At 43.4% G+C, this 19,546-nt stretch overlaps 1 protein-coding gene across 2 annotated transcripts in view; it reads right to left on the bottom strand.

Moving 5' to 3' along the window:
* Window positions 1-596: 596 nt before the first annotated feature.
* Window positions 597-19,546, bottom strand: part of GNB5 (G protein subunit beta 5) — a 33,027-nt gene continuing 14,077 nt past the window's right edge. The window contains exons 4-12 of one of the 2 annotated variants that reach the window (XM_043471966.1): window positions 18,068-18,144; window positions 14,313-14,445; window positions 10,973-11,116; window positions 9,135-9,226; window positions 6,832-6,880; window positions 5,102-5,198; window positions 4,050-4,216; window positions 2,802-2,860; window positions 597-2,249 (exon numbers count right to left, since the gene is read on the bottom strand). In XM_043471966.1, the coding sequence (XP_043327901.1) occupies window positions 2,849-2,860; window positions 4,050-4,216; window positions 5,102-5,198; window positions 6,832-6,880; window positions 9,135-9,226; window positions 10,973-11,116; window positions 14,313-14,445; window positions 18,068-18,144 (771 nt within the window). In that variant the 3' untranslated portion in view covers window positions 597-2,249; window positions 2,802-2,848. Of the gene's footprint in view, window positions 2,861-4,049; window positions 4,217-5,101; window positions 5,199-6,831; window positions 6,881-9,134; window positions 9,227-10,972; window positions 11,117-14,312; window positions 14,446-18,067; window positions 18,145-19,546 lie in introns of both variants that reach the window. The other variant, XM_043471965.1, reaches the window with a different exon arrangement.

The raw sequence follows: 19,546 nt of genomic DNA, 5'->3' as shown, positions 1-19,546 counted from the left end.
CCCATTTGCTAGATGAGAAAACTGAGGCTGAGAGGCATTTAGATATTATATATCCTGTAAAGGTGGAAAAGCTCGGTCTAAACCTTTGTCCCCATGCTGTCCCCCTCTTAAGATCAATCAAGTGTTAGAAGGTTCACCTTCTAGCCAGATGGCCAAGTAACTAGGAGAGGCCAGGTTGCAAGGGCCCTCACAACTTTTGCTATTTTAAAGTCACTTACAATCCAGGGAAGGGTGTGGAGGAGGCCCAGGATGGGAAGAGGGAAGTGAATAATGGGTGCCTGCTCTGGCCCGGGGCTCACTCCAGAGCCCTGAACCCAGACCCACTTCTGGGAGGCCAGCTGCCCACTCCCTCAAAGCAGCTGCCTTGGTTTTAGTTCACAGGTATTTCCCACACCACCTGTCATCACACACCTCCTTGTTAAACCCCTTCTCTGCCTAACCTTTCTCTTCTCTGGCTGGAAAGGGGGTGTCCAAGGCTGTGCACACCTGTGGGCACATCTGTTTGGCCCCTTCACCACAATGGTTTAGTACCTTTGCCTCCTAGTCCTCTAAAAAAAAAAAAAGAAAGCCTGATTAACAAACTCCACTCAGTATTATTTTCAATATGCAAAATACAATTTATTACCGAAAGTTTATCCCTGAATCTCCATGTAATCTGGTATATTCCCAACCAAGTATTTCATCAATAATAATACTAAACAACACCCAAGTGAGATTAAATACTTATAGGGGAGGTGGCTTAATGCCCATGGGAGTGAGTGTTGGAGGGAATACTTTCTTAGGGCCCTGAAAATCACTTTTCTGATTGTAAAGTTAGGGACTACTTTGCACGTATACTGACAATACCTCCCACCTCTCCAAATATATAACCTTGAATTTGCTTGAGCCTGAGTGACTTCTCCTTTGCCCTGTCTTCCTTCACTTCTGGGAGGCCCAGGTCAGACTGCAGACACATGGAAGGGTCTGTGGGAGACAGGGAAGGAAGTATCATAACTAGGAGCCCAGGAACAAACTTGGGAGAACCTTCTGGGAGCAGAGCTTGGGGATTTCACAGGACACGTTGTGGGGCCAGCACTTCAGCAGTTGGCAGGAACCGGGTGGACCTGCTGCCCACTCCCCTGAGCCCTTGTGCAGAATGGAGAAGGTGCTGAAGGCTGTCCCTTTGGGCTCTGCTCCCGCCCGTCTTCTCTCTTGTTCTCAGGGTGGGTAGAGCAGCAGAGATGGAGGGGGTGCAGACTGGGGGAGGTGAGTAGGGGCTTTTCACATTGTCTCTCTCTACTCCAGGACCTACTGTGTAGTAAAACCCTTAGTAAATGTTTTCTTGGCAAATGATTGAATATAACCATTATGTTTTTTTAAAAGAGTTTATGGAAAAGCTGGCCTGGGGAATTTCTGACTCATTTTGATATCTGAATGAGTAGTTTTGTGGGTGGGCCTGGTGCACCCCCTGAGGTTTACAGGGGCACTAGGCCTAGGCCTATCAGATGGCTCCAGGTCTGGAAGGGCCTCTGCAAGCAGCAGAGCCTGGGGCTGGGCCTGCAAAGCTGGAACTACCATCAGGAGAAGGGCCAGGCTGTGGCAGGGCCATGAGAGGGGACGGAGGATCCGGGGAACTCAGCACGCACAGCCCTCGGATACCACAAGGACATGGCCTGGCAGACCCAACCACCCAGAGGGCAAGCCTCACCCAGGAATGGTTTTTGGTTTGAGGTGACCTTTTATTTCCCTAAGTTTGCATGCTGTCTTCATGAATGAGGAGTTTTCTAAAACAAAGGATAAGCTTCTACACTTGAAAATAAGGGATCCTATAACTAAAGCACTTGGTATCGTCCAGAAGGATCTGCTGAATTTTAAATAAAGGCAGGATATTATGTTTTTTCCTCCATATAAGTGAAGCAAAGACATCATCATTCAAGAGCTATCAATCTGTGTATGTAATTACACTTGCAATGCAATAAATACGAGTATAATTGATATGGACAAGATTCACTTTAGCCTGAGTAGATGCTACTAATCCTAATACATCTAATACCACAAACAGGTTTTCAAATAAGTTTACTATCCTCTGTTCCCACACAGAAAGGTTTTGGTTCCTCTGAGAAGCGTTTGTGTCCCAAACAGCACTCAGCTTTTCCCTCTAATGATAGAAAATGTCCCGCCCTCCTGATACAAACCACCGTCACAAGATGCACAGATCAAACCTATTTTACCCATATCTCTGCTTCCTTTGTAACATGGAAATGTTTTACCTGGAAAAAAAAGACAAGAGGAGGCAAGGCTGAAAAGGATACTTTCACAATAAAACCACATGTAAAAGAATTGATTTTGTCTCATTACATCTGGATTGCAATTTTCTTCTAAGACCAAGTAACATGGTCCTCACATTGTCCATTAAAATCAGCAGTTCCTGGGGAAGGTTTCAAATGTCAGAATGTACACTGAGAAAAATCAGCTCTTAAAGTGCTCCTAAAAATAACTTGATTCTAGGAAACAAAACGGAATATAGTAAATGGTCAATTCTACTGGGAATAGCAGAATTCTACCAGGACTAGAGAATGAGTTGAGACTAGTATAATTTATAATAATCTTAAAAACAGATATATTTTCAAAAATGTTCAAAATGAAAAACACTGTACTGGAAGGTGTTCTCATAGTGATGGAGGTTCATACTGGGATCTTTCCAGGGTGATGGTTTTAATAGTAATGTTGGAGACATTTGGTGAACTTTCAGTCACGGAGTTGCTCACTTGAAGCCAAGTTGCAAGAAACTCTCAGACCCTCTAGAAGTAAGATATATTTACATGTGATGCTTTCAGATTCTATTCTCAGGTGCCTATGTGCACTGTGATTAAGCCCAGACCTGCAAAGACACAAACAGATAATCTTCAGTCTGTTTTTCAGTTGACATTTGTAAAATGAGTTTAAAGAGAGAAAATCAAAGTCTATAATACACAAACATACACACTGCATCCAAAATAGAGCACTCACAGGTCTTAGAAGGATAATACTTCATTCCTAGCAACTCAAAGGTGCTTTTTTGCCCCTCGCTTTCCCACTCCCTTAGTTAACTGTCTGAAGGGCATCTGTGGCCCCCTTGCTAAGGAATGGTTATTTTTAGACTGACAACCGGAATCCTCTGTATGCATCCAGCTCTCTGGGTATACTGACATGGCTTTATTAATTTAGCAAACTCTTGCCCAGGATGATGAAATCACAAATAACTTCACTGTTTATTTCTCGAATTTTGAAAAAATCCATTTATCCTAAGACTGGACTATTCAATTACTCATTTTAGAAATGACACACACTTCTTAGGATAATATGCAGCATCAAATGGCCAGCTACTTTTCTAGACAGTCTTTGAAATTCTCTCCCTCCTCTGACCCTGTGTCCAGCAAACAATCTTAAGCTATGCCCCAAATTTGTTCAATCCTACTTAAGTCCCTCCATCAAAAGATTTACCTTCAATCAGACCCCTAAAACCTTTGGCAGATAAATATCTGCCTTTGCTCTCTCCTTCTGAAATGCTAATAAGACTGTCAAGTTTGTGATCTTCCACAGTGAAGTAAATGTTGCTTGCTGAACAGTTTTTTGGTGGAATTTCTAGGGAGCCAACACCTGATACAGTCATGGAGCTCTTTGAGAATCTAATAAAGCCATAAGGACACTATTCCTGGAAAAATGCACACATATACACAATTTAGCATATAACTGCATGGACTTCATAGGTCTCCTGAAGCCTCTGTGTGGACCTCACAGGGGTCTGTGACTGGGATAAGGACCCTGGTGCTCCTGGGAGGTGAGATTGGCAATTGGATTTGTCACAGGCTGGAATCAGACTTTTAGGGTATCTGTGCTGGAATACCTGCACTGATGGGAAACTCACTACCTCCCAAGGCAAATCATTCCTCTGTGGCTATAGACTTGAACTTAGAGCTCTCTTTTGGCTGCCCAGGCCCATCCTGGCTTACTCTGACCTCTCCGCTTTCAAGAAGACCAATCACTCCTGCTCTCACACACGCGGTAAAGTAGAAAAGCTTCTCTCTTACTCTGAGGGTATGATCCCATGATCCTGAGCAAAAGGCAGTCCCATCAGGGGAAACTCGCAGAGTACTAACACGGTTTTCATGACCAAACAAGATGGAGACTCGAGACCCCTTGAGGACATCCCAGACGTTGATGGTATAATCATTGTATCCAGCAAACAGCAGGCGACCTTAAAGCGAGAGGTAAGATGGTTACTCAACCAGTTCCTTCCTTTTGTTTTTCTTTTCATGACTCTCTTTCTTGTGCTCATTCATTCATTCATTCAATAAACAGTGCTTTAGTGCCCACTATGTGCCAGGCATTGTGGTTTGCGCTGGGGATTCAAAGAGGAGAAAGCACAGTTGCTGGCCCCTGTGGAGGGTGATGGTGGGCAGGCTGACTCATGTATCATGGCAGCGCTGTGTGGAAGGGTCTGTAATGGAAGTGCTCAGCTACGTGTAAAGTGCTACGTGATCATAGAGGAAAGGGGATCAAAGAGGATACTATGGGAGAAGCACTATTTCAGTTGGCCTTTGAGGGTTGAATAGGAGTTTGCCATGCAGAGAAGGGAGGGAAAATGATGTTCCAGGCAGCAGCAGCAGCACAAAGGCACAGCTGCATGACTGGAAGGTGTCTGGGAGAACTGAATGGTCCACTGACACAATATACCAGTGCTGCCCTGACTTTCCCTGGGAGCCTCTCCAGCTGTGAAAGAGGTGACATGAGCTTTGGGGCATTAAGAAGGAGACTCTCACTTCACTCTCTCCACCTCTGAAAAAAGTCCCTTTTCAAGTATGAAGGGGAAAATGGAAGGCTAGAGAGGAAACGCCTAAAGGCACAGAAGATGGAGTTCTGATATATCATTGTTCTGAAGAAGAGTGTGAGATGGGCCCAGCCTTCATTTATGGGCTGGGGAAGCTGCTTCAGGCTGGGCAAAATTGTGCTGTCAAAAATGCACTGGAGGAAAACCCATGCAGGTGTAGACTCTTAGCACATGGGGCCATAAGAAGTTCAGCTGAGGGGAAGCTTGATGGATTCTCTGAGTTCCTGTTTCACAGTCCTAGGAAAATCTTACCACTGAGGGAGAAGTCCACACTGGAAGCTCCAAAGATGATACTCTCTTTGGAATAGATGGCAACTTCCCTGTCTGCCCGGAGGTCATAGAGGCGACACTGGGGTGACAAAGAAGACAAAGAGGCACTTGTTTCTGGGGCCTGTTTGGTGCATCAATGATCACAGAGCTACAGGCAGGTGCCGGTAGCTTGTGTGGTTTGAGGGTCAAGGCGAAAACCTTTCGTTTTCTCTCAGTATTTTCTTCCTCAATCTCAATTCTTATTATATCTCCATGGAGTACTGGAGATTCGAAGAAACAGCAAATGCAGATTTCTTTAGTACAAAAAACAAAATGTAAGCCTTCTTTTTTTTCTGATAAGGAATATGTGTTCACTGTAGAAAATTCAGAAAATCTCAGAAATGCATAAAGAAGGAAATCCTACAGATATTTACTAACACCTGGCTACTTCCTTCAGTCTTAATTTACTTTAAAAGAAATTACTTATTTGGCTGCAACAGGTCTTAGTTGTGGCACGCACAGGGTCTTCAATCTTTATTGTGGCATGTAGCATCTTTACTTGCAACATGTGAAATCTCGTTCCCTTATCAGGGATCAAATCCACGACCCCTGCATTGGGAGCTTGGAGTCTTAGCTACTGGACCATCAGGGAAGTCCCAGTCTTAATCTGTTTTATGTGTGGATTTAAATGGGGTGGATGTTTCATTATTGCTTCAATTAGCATGATGTTATGAACATTTTAAAATATCATTAATAATCTTCAAAAAATAGGATTAACGTGGTTGTTATATTCCTCATGTGGATATATCAGAATCTACTTAGCCATACTCTGCTAAGTGTCTTGATTGTGTCTAATTTTTCTCTTTTATAAATAAAATTATGAGGAAGCCATGATCATTCTGCTATCAAAATCTTTATATGCATCTTTAATATTTTCTTAGAATAGCTGAGGATGAAATCCTTAGAATTGTTTCCAAGAAATTCCAAAGGGTAAGGAAAGCTTTTAAAATTCCCCAAATGTATGCCCTTGTATTTTGTTAAATATTCTTTGGCATACAGAAGTTTTAAATTTTCATTATTATCAAACTCTCAATCTATTCCTTGTAATTTGTTTCACAATAGCCAACTAAGGTGAAATTCATTATTTAATAAGATATTTGCTATTTTGAGAGCATAATAAGGTTGTGCCTACTGAAAAACAGGTCAACATTATTTTGCAACTAGTATCAAAAGCCTTAAAATTAGGCCAGTTTTTGACTCATTAAGTTTACGTATAAGAATTCATCCTAAGGAAAAAATAAGAGAGGTACCAAAAATACTTGCTTATAGCAGTTTTTAACAGGGAAAAAAAAATCCTTAAAAAAACCTAAATGTCCCCAGATTGAAGATTGGCTAGTAAATGATGACATATCCATAATATGGAAAACTATTCAATCGTTAAGAAAATATAATGTAGGAAAGTATTTATTGGCATGAGAAAATGTTCACAATCTATTGCTAAGTGCAAAAAGCAAATTATAAAACAGCATTTGTTTAAAAAGTAAAAAGGAATTTACTCAACTGTGATTTTTCTTGTGTAGAATGATTAACAAAATTTAGTTTTTTCCCCCTAAGTTTTCTTTATAGAAGTCATATCAGTTCTGTAATCAGGAAAACAATTATTTTTGAAAAATAAAATTAGGTCAGCATATCTCTCCTTCAAATAGGAAAAGCTCTTGAGGACTTAAACATACCGTAGCATCATCTGATCCTGAAGCAAAGGCATCTCCACTTGGGTAGTACCTGCAGAGAGGAAGTGTGGGGAGAAGGCACTTAGAGCAGTGATTCCCAATCCTGGGTGACCATCAGAAGCCTCTGGGAAGGCCGTCCCATGCTGGGCCCTTGGACTCTAGGGACACAAGGACTCCTCATTACAGAGACCAGAAATGAAGGCTCAGCCAGAAGGCCCCACTGGCCGACCTTAGTTTCTTCTCTGTAAATGGGACAGTTGACACTGGCCTTGCAGAGTGTTGGTGAGGATAAATGAGGCAATATGTCTATTTGTATCTGACACTGAACACAGGCAGATGCCTACATCCTTACTTTCCCTTGATCACATACCCCATTCCAAAGGCTCAGGTATAAGACACTGCTTATAAACACAGACACTGCAATTGAATGAAAGGGGACTGCACTGACCACTCACTACAGGGGATATTTTTGGCAAGTGACTTCAACTGGCCCAGCCTCAGTTTCTTCATCTGGAAAGTGAGGAGGATAATGCACATTTCCTATTGTAAAGACTGAATAAGACAGTATACACAAAAAACATGGCATGGGGCCAGATAAAATGCATGCAACAAATGATATTATTACTGTTACAGTCACCCTCTCCTCAATAATCAGGCCTTCTGGAGAGAGGGTACTGTAAGTTGAGACCTGATGAACATTAGAAGAGGGTTCTGGGTTGAGGGAACAGCATGGGTGAGAGAATATGCAATTTTAACCTGTTATTTCATGAATATATAGAAATTTATTTTTGTGGCTTTATAGTCTATCCTGTATCTCAATAACTTCATCTACTGTAGTAATTTCTCAAATTATTTCCTTGAATTTTCTAGGTAATCTCCATACATCTGCAAAAAGTGATAGTTTTTTCCCTTCCTACATTTAAGGTTGGTGAGCTAGAAAATTCTTATTAACATTTCTACTAATAAACTAATTATTCTTACTGTGTTCTACCTTTTAAGGGGAATAGGTCTAGTGCTTTCCTCTAAGTATAATGAAGATTCTTCAGTGGTTATACTTTAAATGCTGTCCTGATGGTGCCATGTCTCAAATGTATATGTTAAGTCCTGACCTCTCTCTTGGAATCCAGTTCACAGATCCGGCTACCTACTTGATGTCTCCACTTGGTCATACAGTAGCATCTCAAGCTTGGCTAGCCCAAGACAGAACTCCAGAATCCATGTGCAACCATTGCCTTCTCCCTGCACTGCTTCCAACCCTCCCGCAAACAGATCAATGTTTACTGTCCCTTATAAAAGATTCGGGTTCCCTGAGCTCAGGGTTCTCCTCCTGAAATGCAACCCCTTGCACGCCCAGGTGTCATTTAGTCCTTTTCATGTCACCCTGTGATACTGGAGCTTGGATAACTAGCAGAGCTACTACCATCACTATTAGTAATCAACTGTCCTTCATCTCTAACCCAGGAATCTTATGCCTTTTTCCAGCATCCACAAAACTCTGGCAGCCTTACCTGATAGTCTGGAATTAGGGTAAAATCTCAAATCCTTCCCAATTCTAAACCTTTCTATCCTCACAGTGTCTTCTTTAGTTTCAGCCATCATCATTTCTATCTGGAACTCACACAACAGCCTTCTAACTGGCCATAATACTTCCATTCTCATCCCCCTATAATGCATTCTCCACACAGCAGCCAGAGTGATCTTTTAAAGACAAAACATGCATCATGTTAGCCACCTCAAGTGGTCACCTGGCCTTTTGTTAGGTCCCTGAGCATCTCATCTCCCTGATCCTCCTCCCAGCTCTTTGAAAGCCTGGCTCCTTCACTATCCTGGTCTCAATTTAAACATCAATTTCTCAGAGATGCCTGACCAGTCAAAGAAATAACCTATCTCCATCACAGTTCCCTGTTTTACTTTTCAATGGAACTTATCAGTATCTTTGTACACTGTACATTTATCTGTGCTTTGTCTTGTTTGTCTCCTATAGGAAAGTAGAAAATTTTATCTTGTTTAAAACAGTATTCCCAGTTCCTGGAATAATGTTCAGCAGATAAGTACTTAATAAATACTGGTTGAATGAATGAACAAAAAACACTGACTTCGTTTAGACAGGAAATAGCCATTGCCTCTGGTGCAATTACACTGAAATTCTCCAAGAAATCTGGAGTACCGTTCAGTCTCACCACACATCAGCTCTTATTGCTGGAAAAGCCTCTCAGCAAAGTAAATTGAGGCTGGAGGCTAAGTATCAGCCCAGGCTGGGAGACAGCAGAAAACAGAGAAGCAATGTGAACATTCTACTCACGGACCGGACACTATTGATGTCAGATTCGTGTGTTTCAAAGGCCTGCACGCACTGTCCAGAGCGCATGTCCCACACCATGGCTTTCTTGTCACATCCCTGCAAACGCCAAGTTACCCAGAGTTATGACTACTGCAAGGACTGCCCACAGACAGGTATGAGTTCTGGTTATGTCACAGAGATCGTTCAGTTCCCATTAGTAAATGGCTCTGACAACATGATTTTTTTTTTTCTGAGACTAGCTTTATTTAAGGCTACTTCCCTCTGACCTCAGGAGGTCAGAGCTAGGTCCTGGGGTAGGGGGAGCAAAAGAAGGTACCCAGACACCCTTTTTAGCATGTCTTCTTCTCTGCTATCTTTCTAAATGGCTGCAAGTTCTCCAGGGCCTCCTTCTCCCCCTTCCTCCTAGGCATTTCTCTTCATGTTTCCCCCTCCTCTTTATCTCTGCTTCCATAAGGCCAGAGGGGAGGGCGAGTGGACAGTGGGTACGGTGGGACCTCCCAGGCTTGCCTCAGGTGTGTGGGGCAGTCTGAACACAGGTGGACAGCCAGGTGCTCCTGGCCAGCTGCAGCCCAGAAGCCTAGTCAGGGGGCTGCCCACAGTCAGCTGGGTGGCTCAGGCAAGTCACCTCCCTGGGTATCCACCTCAACACTTATAAAATGAACACCAATAGTATGCATACTATCCTGATCCTAGGAGCATTTTGATAAATTTCTGCAGAGCAGTCTGTGATCAAGCATGAGCAGTATAATTAGACTCTCAAAGGACAAACAGAAGGAAAAATGGGTTAAAATTAGATTGTTGGTTTCAACTCAGAGGAAGGGGTGGGTGAGATACCACACTGATGTTTCAGAAAGACCTGCAATAGGGATTCAACTCTACAACATCTTTACTGAGAATGTGGACAAAGGAATCAGAGTATCTTCAAATCTTTGGAGGACCCTAAACCACGAAGTTTAATACTCTGAAAGAGACAATACGATCTATAATGATATCAATGATCTGAAAAAACAGCGTAGTTGATTGGAGATAAATACAGTTATACAAAGACACGGGAATGAAACTTACACAGATGGGGCCAAATATCCAAGAAGAAAATCAATTAGAGGCTTCACAACCCTCACCTGAGGTCCAGAACTAAGAAGTGGGCAGCTTGGAACAAAGGGCCTTTATGTCTTCCAGCTGCAAACATCATTAGATGGTGTCTGCATCTCGGTCCCCTCCCACCACTGTCTCTTCACAGAGATGAGACAGGACCAGGGTCGGGTCAGCCAGCTCAGTTCTCCACATTTATTCCCAGATGTCCTAGAAATACTTGCCTTTCCTACTTGCATAACACACTGGAAACTCTTCCCTCTACTATTCCTAATATAGTAGAATATATGGGGAGGTGGGGGGCAAATGCTCTTGTGCCTTCCGCACAATTCACAAAGGATGAAATGTGGAGTCAGGCAGCAAAGGTTGGTCCCAGGTGTCCTAACTCCTCATGTGGTGCTCCTCTGCCATGGTGGCCTGCCTGCCCGACTCTGAGCTTTCAGACACACCGTTCCCTGTGCCTGGGAGTTGGAGGGGCTGGAGGCTGGCAGGGGTGGGGAGGGAGAGTGTCCCACTGGTGCCAAAGCCCTGATCACACCACGGCTATGCCTCACTGCTGTTTCTACCTGAGCTGCCTGGTGCCCTGGCTGCTGTCTCCACTGCTCTTGGATGCCAACTCTCTGCTACTCAGCCAAGGAATCTCAGCCCCACTCCAGGGGTGTCCCGTCTAGTCCCACGGATTGACAGGAAGTGCACCCTGACGCTCCCTGGTGGACAGAGGGCTCCTAGAGATCTTCCTTGGATCTTTACCCCAGATACGAAGGTGTTCCCGGTTTCCGACGGGGCCAGGTCCAGGCAGAGCACGTCAGCCCCATGCCCATGGAAGCTCTGCAGCAACTGCCCGCTCTCCACATCCCATAGGGCACACGTGCCGTCGCCACTTGCTGTCAGGATCTGCCGCCGGAAAGGACAGGAAGGGGGTCATTAGGGCCTCTGGGGAAGCCAAGCAGATGCTTGCAGTTCCACAGGGAAGAGAAGGCTCCTTATACACACACACACCTGCTGAATCTGGACTCAAGCACAGAACTCATTCGCCAGGACTGAGAAAGACAGTCCATTTTTGATACCCTTGCTGTCGCGAGCTGTTTACACGCCTGTCCTCTTGCAGAGGATGATATCTGGAGGCCTTCCTGCAGTACCTGCCTGCCTGACACGTAGGAAGCGCTCTGTGAATACTGCTGAACAGAACCCCCAGAGGCCCCCACAGGCAGCCAAGCCCAGCACGGAGCTTCCCAGACATTAACGTGCATCCACACCCAGAGGCTCCCTGGGCCACTGAGGGGTGCGGACACACACATGCAGGACCAGGCCCCTGCTGTGTGCTGACCGCGTCCAGGCCCTCTGCTAGGTGGCAGGGCTGCAGAAAGACTGTGCCTTGGTTGCTGCTCTCCTGGAGTTCTGTTAACAGGACTGGCAGGAAACCCATCTAACTCCCTGTCCCCAGGTTCATCAATTCCAGGGCAAGCCACACCTTCCCAGTGCTGCATTAGACAATACTGAGACCAAGTAAAAATAAACTGGCTGTCTGCTCCAGGAAATAACCTGATCCTGTGAGATAAGACTCTGAACTAAACAACTTATTTATCAGGACTAATAGCTTTGTAAAAAAGTCATGAAACAGAGTGTGCTGTGCTAAGTCGTTTTAGTCATGTCTGATTCTTCATGACTCCATGGACTGTAGCCCACCAGGCTCCTCTTTCCATGGGTTTCTCCAGGCAAGAATACTGGAGTGGGTTGCCATTTCCTTCTCCAGGGAATCTTCCCAACCCAGGGATTGAGCCTAGGTCTCCTGCATTGCAGGCGGATTCTTTATCATCTGAGCCACCAGGGAAGTCCTCAGTCCAGCTCTTTAACGGAAATTTTTCATGACATGCTCTTTGATCAAAGAAATGAATAGTTTTTTAAAAGTTAACAGTAAATTCTTAATCTTTAAAATATTTTAAATATTTGTGATCTTCATTATAATGTAAGTAAAAAATAAAATTTAAAAATCAAACATTCATTATGATAAATGCACTAAACAGATCCTCGAACGCCACCGTCACTGATTTATTTTGGAATGCAGAGAACGTGCAGGTCTTACACCAGCCTTTTGAGGTTTTCATTATTCATCTTAGATCCCAGGGCTGGAAGGACGCTTAGTTCATGAGTTCAGTGGTACCCAAAGAAGGCCATGCATCTGAATCACCTGTGAAACTTCATGTTAATAATAAAATAATAAGAGCTAGCATTTATTGATATTTACCAAGTACTTCTGGAGAAGGGAATGGCAACCCACTCTAGTATCCTTGCCTGGGAAATCCTAAGGACAGAGGAGCCTGGTGGGCTACAGTTCATGGGGTTGCAAAAGAGTCAGACACAATTTAGCTACTAAGCAACAGCACTAAATATTTTACACAAATCATCTCATTTAATGCTCAGAAAACCTCATGAGGGAGGAATATACTATCATCCTCACTTGTAGGTGAGAAAAACGAAACACAGAGGATAATAAAACCTCTTTTAAAATTGACCAGCTAGAACATCAGACTAAACATCTTCTGTTTCTTTGGCTGCTCCTCACACCCAAAGACATGAGGAGTGGCCAGGGCCACAGCCAGGGCCACCGTGCCCCCTACTGCACAGACCTGCGAGACTCCTGGTGGCAAACAACAGGGTCAACACGGGCCTCCCAATCAGAACACTGCCCCCAGACAGCAATCAAACAATTACCCATCACCAGGTCTCCCTACCACTACCCTTGCTGGCCCACCTCCTGACATCAGTCAGCTGAAACCAGAATGGGTTTTAGTCTGACTCAGACAATCTCCTCCTTCTAATAAACCCAACCTGCCCTAAGCCTACCATCTGTAGGGTCAGCTCCACCATGCAGGGCATGTAACCTAGTCCTCCTACCTCTCAGGCTGCCTGCCTCCCACAGTGCTCCCCTCACACCTCACTGGCAACACACTGTCCTCCAAGGCAGCCTCTCAAGGCGTGTTTATGACCCCCCGCTCCAGCTCCAGGCTCCCAGCCTTCCCGCTGCTCAGCCACCACTGGGAGCTGGCCATGTGGGTGGTGGCATCTATGAGGGTTTGCTGGAGAGACGTGACAAAGGCACTGCAGGATGTTTAGAATTCTGAAAGAAAACGTAGCCTACGTTATTATCTCCACTTTGTGGCTTATTCAAAGTAGGGCACAGATTTTCTATATGAAGCCTTCTCTTTTCACATTTGTTAAAACAGAAGTCTAATGTAGGTACAGTGAGGTGTGCCAAGTGCACAACTCTGAAAGTCAGCACCCAGTGAAATTCTATACACAGGAGGACCTTGGGACCACTTCTCCGACTCAAGACAGGAATTTCCACCACCCCAGAAGGTTCCCTGATCCACTCCCACCCCCACCAACTCAATTAGAGAAGGAGGTTTGATATGGCAGGGAATTCATTTGAACTATACCAACAATGAACAGCCCCGACTTTACCCATTTCTGATTTTATTAAAAATAATAATGTAACTAGGAGATCCCTGGTGGACTAGTGGTTTGGATTCCACACTTTCATCATTGTGGCCTGGGTTCAATCCCTGGTTGGGGAACTGAGATTCAGCAAGCCATGTGGTGTGGCCTAAATTATAATATATATTTTATATATATATATATATTATATATATATAAAATATTTGGGCTTCCCAGGTAGCACTAGTGGTAAAGAACTCGCCTACCAATGCAGTAGATATAAAAGAGGTGGGTTCGATCCCTGGGTTTGGAAGACCTCCTGGAGGAGGGCATGGCAACCCACTCTAGCATTCTTGCCTAGAGAATACCATGGACAGAGGAGCCTGGTGGGATATGATCACAGGGTTGCAAAGAGTCAACTAAAGTGACTTAGTCTTCTATATAAAATTATATATATATATATAAATTATAGTACATATAAAACCAGTGAGAAGCAACAGAAGCTTCCTCTTAGGGCCAACTGCTGGAGTGTACACACTCTCCTGTGAAGAGGGACACTGGAACAGTTTCCTCACCTGCACCCCCTCTTTAGTTCTCCACACTGAACTTGCTCCCCCTGCAGGCTGGCCCATCATCACCCAGGCCCCTGATTTACCTGCATGTCAGAATTGGTGAAGCTGCAGGCTGACAGGTAGTTGGTGTGCATAGCAACAGACTTCTTTTTGGCAGCCATGTTTTCATTTTTGTCAAATGTCAGAGGATACACAGAACATTTATTATCCAAACCACTAGCAGGAAAAGACAGAAGGGTCAAATGTTAATACAGGGCGATAGAACATGTGTATACTTTCTCATTCACACACACTTTCAAAAATGTTTTCCTTTGGCAGTATTATATGTTGTAACCTATCCCTAAACTTTTACTTTGAATATTTTTAAATGGATAGTAAAACTGAAAGAAAAATAGTACAACGAACTCCCAGATCCCTTCACATGGATTCGCTAACTTAACATTTTGTCGCATTTGTGGGAGCAAACTCTGAACCATCTGAATGCAAGTTGCAGATATGACATACTACGTCTAAATACTTCAATCTGAAAATTACATCTCCTAAAAATAAGACCATTCCTTTATAATCACTAACTCATTATCACATCTGAGAAAACTAACAAAAATTCTGTAACACCATGTAGTAAGCCATCCATATTCAATTTCCCAACTGTCTCAAGGATCCAGAGCCCAAATAGGTCTACACATTACATTCTGCTTTTATATCTTTTTAAGATCTTTTAATGGAGAAGGAAATGGCAACCCCCTCCAGTATTCTTGCTGGAGAATCCCAGGGACAAGAGGAGCCTGGGGGCTGCAGTCCATGGGGTCGCAAAGAGTCGGACATGACTGAGCGACTAAACAACAACAAGATCTTTTAATGGCGGACGGACACAGTTTTTGACTGTTTATAATGAGACATGTCACTAGGTCAGTTGTCTTACAGAATGTCCCACAGTCTGGATTTGTTGTGTTGGGCATGGCTACCCACTCCAGTATTCTTGCCTGGAGAATTCCATGCACAGAGGAGGTTGGTGGGCTACAGTCCATGGAGTCACAAAGAGCTGGACAGGACAGAGCCACTAACACTTTCACTTTTATTAATGTTACATTTACATTTAAGTATAACATTTTTAGCAACAATACAAATGCGATATATAAAGGTGATACTGTATATTTCTTTCTTACTGCTTCACTTTAGGAGGCTTGCCATGCCTCTCAGTCCAAGATTGGTGGTGCCAACTTTGATTACTTGGTCAAAGTGGGGACCACAAGATCTTTCTACAGTAAGGGTGACTTGCTGGTGATTACAAGCATACCTTGAGCATTTTGCTTTATTGCATTTTTTACAAATTGAAGGTTTGTGGCAACCCTACCTCAAGCAAGTCTATCAGTGTAATTTTTCCAACAGCAATTTGCTCACTTCATGTCTCTGTGTCACGTTTTGGTAATTCTCACACTATTACAAACTTTTTCATTGTTATTACATTTTTTATAGTAATCAGTGATCTCTGATGTTACTACTGTAATGGTTTAGGAATTCCACAAATTGTGCCCATTTACAATGGTGAACTTAATCGATAAATGCTGTATGTGTTCTGACTGCTCCACCGCTCAGCTGTTCCTCCATCTCTCTTCTTCCCCTCAGGCCTCCCTATTTTCTGAGACACAACAATAATGAAATTAGGCCAATTATTAACCCTACAATGGCCTCCAAGTGTTTAAGTGAAAGGAAGCGTTGCAAGTCTCTCACTAAATCAAAAGCCAGAAATGATCAAACTTAGTGAGGAAGGCATGTCAAAAGTGTTAAGATCCATTACTATCATCAAGTCATGTGATGCTGAAATTATCCAAAATTTGGACACTGAGGGCCCCTTCAAGTGGGTCTTGTTTTCCGTCTTATATGACTCCACTGATATGACTGAATGTTCCCTTGCTTCCTGGAACAAGGAAACACCTTCAGCTTGCTTTATTCTCTTCCTGCCCAGACTGACTCCAAGGAGCCCTGCTTCTATTTAGTGGGGAATGACATTTGGGAGGGGTACTCTCTTCTGAGGCCCTGTGCCTTTCTAATTGCTTGGAGGTACAGGTGTAGGGCTGGCTAGTTTATGACCAGTGACTGGCCTTGGCAAGCTTGTTTATAGATCATGTGGGTGAGAACGATTGGCACCTGGCTGTGACAACGGACAAGCATGCTCCAGACTGGGCTTCCCTAACCCTCGAGGTGAAACATGTTCTCCTATTCTGAAGCTTCAGGGTCACTGCTGTAGCTCTGTTGGGATACTCACACTTAGGATTAGTTGTAATGCTATGTGAAGCAGAAAAGTTCTGCAGTGTGATGCAAAGAGGAAGGCCATGTGACTTCACAGGGAGGGGATGACCGGACGCTCCACGTTTAGACCCCTCCTGGACTGTGCCCTGTGCATCTCTTCCTTTGGCTGGTTCTAATTTGTATCCTTTCACTGTGATGAAACTGTGAGCGTTAAGTATAGTACTTTCCTGAGTTCTGGTTAATTACTGAGCCTGATGGTAATTTTTGGGCATGACCCTGTGCCTCTGTGAAGTTGAGGGGAGTCCAGTGGGGTTTATGCTGTGTAACTGCTGAGCTGTCCAAACTCCTTCACACCTACCTTATAACTGCGTCATATGTATATAAATGTGTTAAACATGTATGTGTGTTCACATCTATATTTATATCTGTATCTTTTATTGTGGTCACTTCATATCCTTTTAGGAAGTACATGGGTATACAGTTTATATAAATATTGCCATCCAGTTATAAAATGATACAATCTACTTTTGAGTTATTTAAAAAATGGGAAAATATGAAATGCATGTATGTAAGCAGGGTCTCCAGAGGGATCTCAGCAAGTGGAGAGAGTGGGAAGTTGCCTCAAAACAACGGTCTAAACAGAGAAGATGTGGGGAATGATGGCTGGGGTGACCCTGGCTGGAGAAGGCTCCAAAGTTTTTGCTTGGAGGTCCAGCATTTTCATATTTGAAATAATATGATTATTTTCTTTTGATTATAAAAATAACATATGATTTAAAAAAACTGAAAATAGACAAAATTGTGACAAAGAGAAAAACACCCATAGTCTCAACATCCAGGAGAACTACAATTGCATTTTGGTGTAGTTCATCACAGCCTTTATGCTGACACTTCTTCTCTAAATATGGCTGAGCTCTTACTATAGAAATACTTTGAATGGTCCAGAATTAACACAAGGACAGGGAATTATAGTGGTTGCAATTCTCACTCCCAATTCTATTAAACTGAGCACAAGAAAAACAGATTAAGGCACAATATTCCTATTAATCTTGATGCTCTTTTCACTTACTGTCATTAAGAATTTCCTTTTTAACAGCTGCATAATATTCCATTCAATTCATGTACCACCATTCACTTAATTTCCTTTGGTGCACATATTGTTCCCCTTTTTGCTTTATTTTAAATAACAATACAATAAATGTTATTGCTCATATGTTTTTTCTATATTTCTTTCTTTCAAACAAGTTCTTAAAAGTGGAATCACTAGATCAATGGTCATAAACTTTTCAAGGCTTTGAATACATATTACCAACATGCTTTCAAAAGTATCTGCACAAATTTGTGGTCCCTGCCAACAGCATCTGAGAGCAGAAAGAATAGATTTTAAACTTATACTCATGTCAATCTGTAATGAAAATAAATTATGAAAGACATTCTGCAGTTTTTTTCCCTTGAAAAAATTCAAGGAGGATTGCACAGTGCTTAAGTAATCAACAAAAATTACAAGTTCTTATCTGTATGTTTTGTTTACAGAACAGTGTTTTATGGCTAACAGGACATATGAAAGGCTGCTGTCTCCCCTACTTACCCACATGCAATGGCACATCCCGATGGGGCATAGGCACATGCCATCACCCACGTGCAGGGCATTGTGACTGCATGCTCCTGAAACACAGCACACACCGTGCTTACAATAAAGGAGGGCGCTTCTACACAAATGTCAGCTTCTAACAAGTAAAACTGTTGAGGCATCTACCAAATTACATTCCAGTTTCAAAGGGGCTGAGACTGGTGAGGAGACTCAGCTCTCCAGTAATCATCCAAACCTTATATCATGTATTCTACGAGTTAAAAATCTCACCTAGCAAAAAAATATCCTTAACATCTTTCTTACTGCTATACTCCCCCTGTTGTTCTGAATGAATACTGGGGCTCATTTTCTTTGAAAAGACTATCCAAATTTCATTTCAGATATATATATATATATATACACACACACACACACACACATATATATGTATATATACACACACACTTCATCTTATTTACTCAGGTGCTATTTTTAAAACATACTCTTGAAAACACACTCGACTTTTTAATATGTGTAAGCTTGTTTACTTGTGAGTGAGTATACGACAGCCTCTGTCCCCTGTGGGTCCTAAACCATTCCAGGCAGGAATGTGGGTGAGGGTGGGGAGAGGGAGTGGAGGGAGAAAAGAGAACCAGTAAAATGGAAGCATTAAGAGGACATGAAAGTCCTCGGATTCTGGCTGGGGTCTGAGTCACCCATATTCTCCCACATATACAGATAAGCAACCAAGGCACACTTAAAAAACTTCTGAGTCTATGGCCTTATTTCCCTGGGAGCCATGGACCCTGGTCCCGGTCCTGACCCAGTGATAAGTGCAGCCTCACGCAGGCTGGCCATCTGTCCTACCTCAGTTTCTCTCTCCACCTGGCAAGGGAGAAGACGGGACTAGATGGTTTCTAAAGTACATTCAAGTGCTGGTCTTCTTTCCTGTTATGATCCTCTGTGTTTCTGTGGGGAGACACTGGCCCTGATACACCTGTCAAGATTCTGCTGCCACTCCCATTCTGGCAGCCCTTTGGACACCATGAATAGCCTCAAGGTGTCACCAAGGAGGTGAGGTGGGCACTCTCAGCACAGGGCATCCAGCCCTTCTGCTGACCAGCAGTGACTACGTGCCCTGCCAGGGGCCTCCAGTGGCAACACCACAGCTCCCCAGAAACCAGGCAGCATGTGCTTTCCACCATGCTAAGGCTTAAATGGAAGGATCCCCACTCCCCTACTCCTGAAGATGCTGATGAGTGCTGGGAGAGGCAGAGTGACATATAGGGAGCCCTCTACAAACTGCTATATTGTCATTTTTGTTATTCCCCAGGGGTGAGACCATTTAGGACTTTGCTGTACAAGATGGTTCTTGACCAGACCAACTGCCTATTATGACATCTAGTGAACATGTTCAATAATGCACAATAAGGATGCTGTTGAGACAGATATGGGTTTTCTTTTTTATACAGTGAAAGGGAGACTGTCTTTCTAAGT

The sequence above is a fragment of the Cervus canadensis genome, chromosome 6, assembly GCF_019320065.1.
Source record: "Cervus canadensis isolate Bull #8, Minnesota chromosome 6, ASM1932006v1, whole genome shotgun sequence".
NCBI lineage: Eukaryota > Metazoa > Chordata > Mammalia > Artiodactyla > Cervidae > Cervus > Cervus canadensis.
This window is presented reverse-complemented; position numbering and strand designations above follow the sequence as displayed.